Source organism: Petaurus breviceps, unplaced genomic scaffold (genome assembly GCF_028583685.1).
Source record: "Petaurus breviceps papuanus isolate PSGF00001 unplaced genomic scaffold, PetGlider_PUasm1.0 90444, whole genome shotgun sequence".
NCBI classification, from domain to species: Eukaryota; Metazoa; Chordata; class Mammalia; order Diprotodontia; family Petauridae; genus Petaurus; species Petaurus breviceps.
In genome coordinates, this window is record NW_027187256.1 from 1,083,557 (window position 1) to 1,095,300 (window position 11,744).

At 41.6% G+C, this 11,744-nt stretch overlaps 1 protein-coding gene and 1 pseudogene across 1 annotated transcript; one reads left to right on the plus strand and one right to left on the minus strand.

The window, feature by feature from the left end:
• Window positions 1–8,967, minus strand: part of LOC138177709 (RCC1 and BTB domain-containing protein 1 pseudogene) — a 14,346-nt pseudogene extending 5,379 nt beyond the window's left edge.
• Window positions 8,968–10,654: 1,687 nt separating this feature from the next.
• LOC138177728 (olfactory receptor 52D1-like) lies at window positions 10,655–11,653 on the plus strand. The gene has a single exon (XM_069108938.1). It carries the CDS (start codon window positions 10,655–10,657, stop codon window positions 11,651–11,653), a length of 999 nt encoding a protein of 332 aa, XP_068965039.1.
• Window positions 11,654–11,744: the final 91 nt, after the last annotated feature.

Genomic DNA, 11,744 nt, shown 5'->3' on the forward strand with positions numbered 1-11,744 from the left:
AGAGAGAGAGAGAGAGAGAGAGAGAGAGAGAGAGAGAGAGAGAGAGAAGGGGAAGGGACAGGAGAGGAGAAAAGCCCACTACTTCCAAGGACAGTCAATTTCACTTTTAGATGGCTATTATAAGAAATATTTTTTTCTTTATATACAGCCATAATCCTTAGTAAACCTTAATAAAGCTTCTATCTATCACAGCATGATATGGTGTTAGAGTATCTAGACTAGGAACTAAAAAGACCTGAATTGTAACCCCACTTCAGATACTCATTAAATGTGTTCATCTGGGCATATCACTCAATCTCCCTCTCAGCCTCTGTTTTCTCATAGGTAAAATGAAGACAATAACCGCACCTATCTCACAGATTTCAAATGAGATACTGTTTATAAAGCATATGAGAAAATTGTAAGTACTGTATAAGCTAGTGATTATTTTGCTCACAGTTCTGCTCCATGGAACAGACTAGAATACATCTTCTACAATGTACTTCTTCAAATACTTAAAGACATTATCATGCCTTTCCCCTCCTTTCTCTTCACCAACCTAAAGATCACAGTTCCTTTCAAGTGATTCTCATTTCATATGAACACAAGTCCATTCACCATCCCAGCTGCTCCTCTTCTGGAAGTTCTCTATCTTGTCAATATCTTCCCTAAAGATTCGATGGCCAGAATTGAGCATAATACTACAGTTATGGTCTGACCAGAGTAGAGTATAAGCAACCCCTGCAACCAAAGCTTTCTTAGCTTCCACATCTCATTGATCAGCTATATTGTGCTTGAATTTAACTTTTTTTAATCCCCTTTTCAGAAAATCTGGTATGTGGTTATGTTGTTCCTATTTTAAGACACGTAACGTTGATTTTTGAACACTTGAAGGATATGACATAATTTATCATTATTAAATTTTATCTTTTTAGATTTGTCTCAATATTCTAGCATAATAGGGGTTGGATGGAAGTACAATCTATGTACTAACATAACATTGCTGAACATGGAGTCAATCACATTGGGTGACCTAGGCATGCCTAAGCTAGTCCCTTTAGAAACTGCACACTGGCTATTTCAGGGAAAATGACATTTCCATCTTCTTTTCCTCTTTTCTTCATTCTTCTCCTCCATTAGCTTTCTTCAAAAAGTATTCATTAATCACTAGTCATTGACACTGAGCTAGTTTGGGGGATATAAGACAAACATGAAACAATCCTTCACCTTAAGGAGCATTCATTCTATTGACAGAATCACATACATGTGTCGGTATGTGCAAAATACATTTAAAAAAACACACACAAAAACAAGATAATTCTATAGGGATGGGAATTGCAGCTGGGTGTGTTGGGGTGGGGAGGGGGACCCCAACAAATAGGAAGTGGTGTTTGAGTTCAGTTTGGAAGGAAACCAGAAGCTGTTATATGTAAAGAAGAGGAGGAAGTGCAGTAGAGGTGTGGGGAGCGCCTGTGAAGTCATTGAATTGGACGATTTAATTCCGTGTTGAAGGATGAGAGGGCCAAGATGGCTAGATCAGAGCATATATGAAGAAGAAGAATATGTAAGTTGGTGGTTGGTTATGGAGGGCTTTAAACACCAAACAAAGGAACTGGGTTTGATCCTGGAGATGATAGGGAACCAGTAGAGCTCGTTGAGCAGGGGAGGGATATGGTCACTTTCCTCTTTCCCTCTTTCCTTCCTCAGATATATCCTGAGTTTATATGAATCTCTATGCTAGAAGGGAAAGTGAATGCAAAGCTGGCAATCTATGTTCTTGTTTACAGTCTACTAGGGGAGAGATAGTGATATGGTATGATAGTGTTTCTGGGTGAGAAACCTATAATCCATTGGGTACTGACTTGTTAATCAATATAGCTTCTGCTATTATTTACACAGTTCTTCAAGCCCCTCTTTATTAAAGAAGGTGAGGAATACCTGTGCCACATGGATTGACTGCTGTCCTCCCCCACTTTCCTCCTCCTAATGGTTTCTACTCCTCTTGCAACCAAATGCTACCACTAGTCCCTGTCTCTGGTGGTTCCAAGGCTGCCAAGAGTTCACATTAGGTTTTTTCCATACACATGTCATCAGAATCCTAAACAAGGGAGCCTGGAGAGGATGGCTTAGTCTCTGAGATAATCACTCATTAGTGATCACACCTGAACTAAGCAGAGTCTTAGCCCCATAGCATGGACTCTCTAGTTCAGGCTTCCTCCACATCCCCCCATCAGCCTTCTGGGACCTAAGAGAGTAACTGATAAATTCTCCCCCTCAGGCTATCCTCCCCAACTGGTGTTTGCCAAATACAGAAATCTATGATAACCCTATAATTCAACAGAGAGACAGGAGGTTAGGAGAAGGTCTTCAAGGAGGAAGGAGAGAGTCTACCCCACTGCCTCTGGACAGTGCATCAGGCCTGCAGGTGAGAACTTGAGCCCACCCTCAGATAAATAAACATGGCAAATTTTAAGGGATTTATGGAATAATCTAGTCCAGAGGTTAGCAAATTACAGTTGGTGTGCCAAATCTAGGCAGGCTGCTTTTGGCATGATGGATAAAGCGCCAAGTCTGGAGACAGGAAAACTTGAGTTCAAATCTGGTATCATACATTTACTAGCTATGCAATCCTGGGCAATTCACTTAACTTCTGATTGTCTCAACTTTCACAACTTTATAATGAGGATATATAATAGCACTTACCTTGAAGGGTGGTTGGAAAGATCAAACAAGTTAATTTTTTAAAACTACTTAGTACAGTGCCTGCCACATAATAGGTACTATATAAATGCTTATTACCTTTCTTCCCTTCTCTTTTAGATAACCCATGACTTAGGAATGTTTTTTAAATTTTAGTATTTTAAAATATAGACGATATCCATAGCTAAGAGCAGTACAAAAGCAGGCTGTGGTCAGAATATGGCTCTTTGGCTCTCATTTGCAGACCTCCTATCTCCTCAAAATATAGTTGAAAAAACTGATCCCCAACACAATCAAGTGACTTCACCAAGATTGCATATATAGATGGCAATAAGCAGAATTCAGACATAAAACCAGATCTTCCAAATCCACTGGCCCTAGTCCAAGATTAGAGATAAATTAACCAAGGATAATTAACTTCCAAATGAACAAGGGAGACACACACCACCTAATAGAGAATGATCTCAGATGACTTTCTTATATTATAGCAGGAAACTGAGAAAGAGACAAATAATATGAAGCTACTCAGATATGTAAGTGTACCCTTTTCAGACACTCATGAGTCAAATTAGTGTTTGCACCTATGTTCATTATTATCTTTCCTCATGAAATCTTTATACAAAGGAAAAATCAAAGATAGACTTCTTTAGGGAAGATTGGGGCACCCATGGACTGCTCTCTGAAGGGTTTGAGATTGATGAGAGGGAAGGATATAGCTAATTGTTTATTTTCTCCACATGGGAAAGAAAAACAAACATCTAACTATGCCTCTTATTTACATACAGCAAAGTATTAAATTACTTTTCAATTTACTTGGGGACAAATTTTACCAATTTCTTAATGGAACCCAGGGTCATCTCTGACCATGGTTATTTCCTTCAGTTGTTTTCCCAGTTGCCTAGGTTCAAGAGACTCCATTTGGACAAATGAAAAGCATACTCAATTCAGAGTCATAGAGCCTGGGTTAAAATGCTGATTTTGAGGATAAAAGAATGGCTGGAATATTTGGCTGGTCTCTTTCTCTTAAAAGAAGAAATGAACCAGGGAGCTGTGAAAGATCAGAGGTAGTTTTAGAAACACACAACATTCAGTACAAGAGTCCTGCTGTTTTTTACCCTCCTCAGACCCCATGTGGAGAATTTTCGTTTGGTTATGGGTTCACATTTAGGAAGAATATCAACAAAATTGAGCAAGTTCAGGAGAGAGTGACAAGGATGGTGAGGAGACCAGATACCAGGTCTTATGAGGATTAATTAAAGAAACTGGGGAAGTTTAGCCTGGAGAGAAGATTATCTGGGGGGGGGGGGCAAGAATGTTGACTTCTAGTATTTGAAAAGCTGAGTCTAGTTCTCTATTAGATGGAACTATTATCCTAGATTGTTCCACCAAAACAGAACTGAGCTAAGAATAGTACAAAGGGGTCTAGAGACCTGGATGGTGACTGTGTAGTCAGACAGGCAGGGAACCCAGAGTAACCGTGGCTGTCTTGGGTTTCTACATAGAGATATTAGACCAGGAAGATGAGACCTGGGCAGGGCTAACAAGAAGTGGTAAAGCTGTTTCTGACTCTCCTGGCTTGTTACAACTGTTTGTTTTCTCTGAGTTACTTGGATTTCCTTACAAAAGGCTGTGATCTTTCATGGGGGCATAAAGGAGAGGGAGGAAACTGGAAGCTTATATGACTTAGAATAACAGAGCTTGAATGAATCTTGGAGGTAATAATAATTAACAATAATAGCTAACATTTATTTAGTAAGTTAATATTTGCAATGATCTTTATGCCTATTATCTCATTTGACCAATAGAACAGCCTTGTGAGGTAAGTGCTGTTATTGTTCTCATTTTACAGAGGAGGAAACTGAGACTTACAGAGATTAAGTAACATGCCCAGAGTCACCCCATTAGTAAGTGTCATGCTGTCTAACTCTTACTTCAACAGAAATTTTCTCTGCAATATGCGCAACAAAAAGACATCTAATCTTTGAGACTTAAAGCAATGGGAAAACTCACTACCTCTGGCAGCAATCTGTCTCACATTTGAACAGCAGAAATTGTTAGGAAGCTTTTTGTTTTGTTTTGTTTTATCTCTATCATATCTATTCTAAATCTGTCTCTCAGAAACCTCCAACTCTCACTCCTAGTTTAACTTGGGCCAATCAAAGCAAATTTAACATTGCCATCATAAAGGCATCTATCCCCAAGAGGTTCAGAGAGATATAACTACTTCTGGAAGTGATGATTGGTATATGTTGGGAAAGGACATTGAAAGGCTACTCTTTGGGTAATTATGAAAGAAAAAAACACAAGGGGAGAGGAGGTCTGGGAGGCAGGTCTGGGTCCAAAAGGAACTCCAGTAGACTGGGTTTGAGCAAAAGACATCTTTACCCCACCTCCACCCCCATATACATTTTATCCCTAGGATCCCTTGTGGGAACCATAGCCAATAGCCCAGAGATAAAAGGGGTCTTCAAATGGAATTATAAAACTTTAATCTAGAAAAAGAAATAGAACTTTAGTCTAATCTCATTTTAGAGAAGAGCATAAAGACACAGGATTCAATTCAATAAACATTTAAACTCCTGCTATGTGTGATGGTAACTGGAGATTCACAGATAAAACTGAAATGGACCCCCAAATAGCTCATCTTCTTTTGGGAAGGAAAGGCACAATATGCTCAATAAAGAGTAAACATACAGTTTAATAAGGAAGAGGAGATTATTAACAACAGGGAACAGGAAGATAGTTGAGGTGGGTTTCATGAGGGAAGTGAAACCTAAACTGTCTTGAGGAAAGAGAAAAATTCTGGGAAGAAGAAATAAGGGGAAAGCATATTTCAGGCCCTGGAGATGCCTTATTCAAATGCCTGGAGGCAGGAAATGGAATATCAAGTTCAGGCAAAGCAGGGCAATTTGGATGGCACATAGTTTATGAACCAGAATAATGCTTCATTATCCTGGAAGTGTAGGTTAAAGCTAGACTGTAGAGGGTCCCAACCTTTCTTCTTGTATTTTTGAATTACCAAAGGCTTATGGGCATGGAAGGCCAGAAATATATCTTGGAAAAATCAGTTCAGTAGCTGTTTAGAGACAGAATTGGAGAAGGGAGAGACTGTATTCAGGGAGGTAATTAAACTAGGCTATGTAAGATTCAAATGAGATATTTATAAAGCACATTTTCACTGTTCCTAGCATATAGCAGGCACTTAATAAATGCTGCCTTGCTTCCCTTCTCCATGCAAGAGTCAGTGAAAACCTGAATTAGGGTGGTCGTTTTGTCAATGGAGAGAAGAGAATGGATCAGGGATGTGGTGCAGAGGTTCCTCTGACATGAATTGGCAATTGATTGAATATTGAATTAAAGATGATTCTTAGAATTATGAGCCTGAATAGGTGGAAGCATGGCAGTACCCTCAACAGAGATAGGGAAATCTGAAGGAAGGGCAGGATTAATGGGAAAGACAATGAACTCCATTTTGGTCTTCTTGAGTTTGAGACATCTACGGGACGTCCAGGTAGAAATGACCATCAGACAATAAATGATGAAGGAAGGCTCAAGGAAAGAGGTTAGTGCTGTTAATAGGGAGTTGGGGTTCATCTGTGTAGAGATGATAAGTGAACAAAAAGGAGAAAGTGGAGGGAGAAAAGAGAAGAGACCTCAGGATAGAGCCTTTGAGATGTCCAGAGATGTCCATCCTTAGGAGGCAGAAGATGAAGGACCCACAAAGAAAACTGCAAAGAAAGGACTGGAGATTTGGGTATTCCTTCCTTCTCCTTCAGGTCTTCCCAGAGGCCCTACATCCTCCCAGGACTTAAAATGAGGGCCCCTGATCGGGCTAGGGAAGGGCAATGAAATGGAATCTGGGGCTGGGACCCAATGTCCTGGACTCCTGCCAGGAGAAAATATGTTCTTCAATATTATCCCACGCCCTCCTTGGTACATACTGTGCCTTCTCTGTGGCGGGTTGGGTCCCTCTGTTCCTATACTTACAGGCTTGTCATACTGAGTGGTAGAAGGGTAGGGTGGTAGTTTGGGGGAACTGGGTCTCCTGGTTCAGTCAAGGTCTCTTCCTTATAACAATCCTCTCAAGTTTCTGAGTCAACACTGGCTTACTGGTGAGATGGGGGGGGAGGGCTTCAGGGGTGAGTGGGATTGTGAGGCCCTGCATCTACAGGCCTTGAGAGGGGGAAAGTGTTAGGCAGTGAATAACTAGGAGATATGTGTTGGCATGACAAATCAGAGATGAGGACTGATGATGGGTTCAAAAGCATCTGTGTGACTACCTGGGCTACCTTCAAGGAGAAATCACCTGGATCAGAGGAACTGTTCATCTTACTCCACCTTTTTCCCTTCTACCTCAGACCACAGAAACCAGGTTTAGCCAAAGAGCTCATACATATCAAGTATTTTGCAAACCTTAACATACACATGAATACCAGCTATAATTTTCGTTATAGTTATTATCATTGGGAGTATATATAGTTCTAATCTTGCGGATTTCAGATATAAAAAAGTTTCTTTCCCTTTTTACTCCAGGAATGACCTATGAGCCTATTTTGGGGATGACTAGGAGCATTTTGAGAGCGTTTCCTTTCTCTCTGCTGCCCTTAAGGAAAGGACATGTGGTAGTTATTTACACAGTGATGAAATAGGAACATAGGTTTGGAGAACTAAGATCCTGACATCAGGTCATTTTGTGATGGACTAAAAGGAAGCCTGGGGTATTAGGACAGATCACAGAATGGAAGGGGAGCTCAGAGATGATCTTTAGGATTGTAGCACCCTTGGACTAGAAAGGACTCTGATCTAATCTATTCCTGAACAAGAATCCCCTCAATGATATGTTCAAAAAGTGATCATACAAATTTTCCTTGAAGACCTCCAGTGAGGCAGAACTTTACTGAGGCAGCATATTTCATTTTTAAATGGCTCTAATTCTTAGGGAACTTTTGCCCTCCCATCAAACCTAAATGTTTCTTTCACCATTAGTTGCTAATTCTGATCTTTGGCACTTAACAGAGCTTGGCTGACTTCGCATCGCTGTTTTGTCATTCAGTCATTGTTCAGTTGTGTCCTACTCTTTCTGACCCAATTTGAGGTTTTCCTGGATGAGATACTGGACTGCTTTGCCATTTTCTTTTCCAACTTATTAAGCAGATGAGGAAAACAAGTCAAACAGGGTTAAATGAGTAGCCCAGGATCACACATCTAGTAGGTGGTTGAGGCCAGATTTGAATTGAGGGAGATGAATCTTCCTGACTCCCAGCCTAGCTCTGTATCTACTGTACCACCTAACTGCCCCTACCTTCTTCAGTATGACAGACCTTCATGTACTTAACACATGACTCCACTCTTACAGGTTCAATAATCAGCCTTGAAACTTCATTCCCCCAGGTACATGTATCCAACTTAATTCCTCACATAGCATGATCATCATCCTGGTAGTTTCTTAAGCACTTTCTGGCTTATCAGTGTCCTTTCTAATTGTGGTGCCTAGAATTGAGTACAGTACTTCACAAGAGCTCTAACCATTGTAGGTAGAATACAGCTGAATTATCATTTCCCTGGTCCTGGACTCTGTTAACATGACCTAAGATCATTATATTTTTGGCTGCCAAATCGTACTGTTCACTCATATAGAGACTCCAGCCTAATAATTCTTCTGTCGAATAAAAGTGTCATTTAGGTTTTTTATGAACTTGATTTACAAATGCTCAGCTGGGACAATGCCAATTTTATTTTTTGAGCAGTGAAGAGAAGGGACTGGTTTTGGGGTGGGCAAGAAGGAATGTCCTGGTTATAGATAAACTATTTGGAGCAGGATACTCCAGTGTCTCAGAAAAGCATGGGGAGGAAAGAACCCTTGAATGGGAGCCAGGAATATTTTACTAGATTCAAATGAAATAACATGTAAAACCTTATATAAAAAATAGCTATTATTATTAGGCAGCTGAGTCTGCCTAAACTGGATTCAAATCCAGCTGCAGACACTTACCAGCTGTGTGACCCTGAACAAGTCACATAAGCACTGTGTGCCTCAATTTCCTCATCTCTAAAATATAATTAATAATAGCATGTACCTGGGAAATGGGGGCAAAATATTGGCAAAATGCATTGCAAACCTCAAAAGTGTTATATAAGTGCAGTTGTTAATATTTTTATTATTACAGCAACCATCATGACCATGAACACTACCAACTGTTGCTGTTACTACATATAAATACTCCTTCCTTTTCTTCCTCCCTTACCTGCATAGGAATTCCTTCCATAGCAGCTTCCACAAGTGGTCATGTGACTTCTGCTTGAAGACCTCTAGTGAGGAGGAACTCACCACCATATGAGGCAACCTGTTCCATAAACTTTTGCACAGATCTTGAAGCTAGGAAGTTTTTCCTTATAACATGTCAAACTAGAATCTCTCCATCTTTAATTTTTACCCTTTGTTTTGAATACTGACCTCTGTTTTTCTTGTAAATAATTATTTAGAATGATAATAACTATAACTGACATGTATAAAGTTTTAAAAATGTTTTTTTTTAATTTATATTTGCATAACAACCCTCTAAAATAGGTATTACTACAAGTATTATTATCCCCATTTTACAGGTGGGTAAACAGAGACAGGAAGACAAAGTGACTTCCCCATGGTCACCTATCTAGTAGTTTCAGAGGAAGGATTCAAACCAGGTCTTCCTGAACCTAATTCCAGCTCTAAAAAAGAAGACACCTTGAGTCTCAGGGGTATATGGACAGGTAAGAAAAGCTGTGTGGGAGTCAGGATTCTCAGGTATAGCATGGCAGAGGTTTGCCCAAACTTTGAACCTAGGAAGTAAAACTGGCTCAGGGAACAGGAAGGTCAGGTGTTTTAGAGATGATAGTTTCAGATCACAGTGACAGAAGTGCCTGAGACAAGGTCAGCTTCATTAGGTCAGGTCAGTAAAGGATGTAATCTTCTGAGAATCAGGAATGGAGTCCCTAGTTTATAGAGATGTTATATATATACACATATACATATATGTATATATGTATATTCCCCTTCCCATCCCTAGGATAGACTTTGTCTCCCACACTTCAGAACAATGTCCGATCTTCTATACCCACCCTCTAACTCTTTTTCAATCATCCATTCATGTGTTATAGAGGCCTTTCTTTGTGTCTTTCTGCTTCAGCCAGGCCCAGTCAGCCTATTCATCTGCTAAGGAACCCTACCCTTCTTCAATCAAGCCTACTATGGCTGAGTGAGAGAAAACTCTTCCTATAGAAAGGAACAGAAGGGGATTCTCCATGGGTGGAAGTGACATACAAGTGAATAAGGGCCATAACGTCTACACCAGGGGAGGAACAGGACCCTGGAGAACAGGTATTATAGGCTAACACTAATAGTAGGGCATGCTAGAGCCCACTCTCAATACAGAACCTTAAGAATGATGGGTAGGTGAGTGGATCGGGCATTGAGGAAGACGGGAGACAGAAGAGAAAAAAGGGATCGGGGGATTAAGGTAAGGGAGTAAGAATGGGGAGAATTGAATTTTCAGAGAAAAAATAGGGACCCAGAGATATCAAGTGGGAAAGTGGATGTGGAGGGCTGAATTACAGAAGAGAGACAATTTCTGAAGGATCAGTCATTCACAGGATCACAAATTACTTGAGAGCAAGGGAAGAAGGTGAGAATTTTCCACAGGAGGAATTGTGGTTAGATTGAACAACAGGAAAGCATTTCCTACAATGTTGCATGGTGAGGGGACACAATGAGCGGTCCTGAGGAACTCTGAGATCAAGGTGGAGCATACTTCTCCAAACCTCAACCTACTTCTTTTTTTTTTGCCTGTGTTTGGTGATTGAGACCTTAGCTCCAACAAAAAACAGAAGGATAAAGAATTTCAATAATACCTTTCCTTCCCCATGGTCCTCAAGGAACTGTTCTTCACAAGTCCCCTGATTCATCCACTACAGGGATAAGGCCCCGTCAAGGCAGACAATGGAGCCAGGCCATACACTAAACCTTCTCAATTACACAAGCCTCACTCTGGATCCCAGCTCTGGTCCTGGACCTTTTGTCCTTTTGGGCATCCCAGGATTAGAAGTGGCACATGCCTGGCTTTCTGTGCCCGTCTGCCTTTTGTATCTGGTGGCAGTGGTTGGCAATTGCCTGATGTTGGCCCTGGTGGCAGCTGACCCAGCCCTACAGGCCCCCATGTACCAGCTACTAGGGCTACTGGCTGCAGCTGACCTGGTCCTGTCCACAGCCACAGTACCCAAAGCACTGACTGTGCTATGGGGCTTCTCTGGAGAGATTTCCTTTGGGGCCTGTCTGACTCAACTCTTCTTTGCCCATGTGGCCTTCGTGGCTGAGTCCTCAGTACTGCTGACCATGGCATTGGATCGCTATTTGGCTATCTGCCGGCCACTGCACTATGGCGCCCTCCTCACCCCCCGAATGGTGGGGGCCGCTGGGATGGTTGCCTTAGTTCGAGGCACATGTGTGATGGCACCACCTGTAGTCTTGCTTCAGCAGTTGCCTTACTGTGGGAGGAAAGCAATACCACACACTTACTGTGAGCATATGGGTGTGGCTCGGTTGTCCTGTGGAGACACTCGAGTCAACATCTGGTATGGGCTTGCCACCACACTGCTGTCACCAGTCCTGGATGCTGTGCTCATTACCATCTCCTATGCTTTCATCCTCCATGCTGTCTTCCACCTGCCATCCAGGGGGGCTCGCCACAAAGCCCTTAGCACTTGTGGGGCCCATGCTGGCGTCATCTTCCTCTTCTACGTACCTGCTCTCTTCTCTTTCCTTGTCCACCGTTTTGGTAGACACACCATCCCGGGACATGTCCACATCCTCCTGGCCAATCTCTATGTGGTGATCCCCCCAGCTCTCAACCCCATCGTCTATGGGGTCAGGACCCGATGTATTGCTGAGAGAATCCTGCGCTTGCTGACTCCCAGTCGAGTTGGGGTGCGAAGGGAATAGAGGTCAGCTGGAGTTTCTCTACCAAGATAAGCGAAGACATTTAATCCAGAGAGCCCAACCAAATGCATAGTTTGTCCTTCTGTGAATATAT

Bases quoted from the DNA above. Each gene is read 5' to 3' on its own strand.
- LOC138177728 (XM_069108938.1), top strand. From the start codon at position 10,655: ATGGAGCCAGGCCATACACTAAACCTTCTCAATTACACAAGCCTCACT.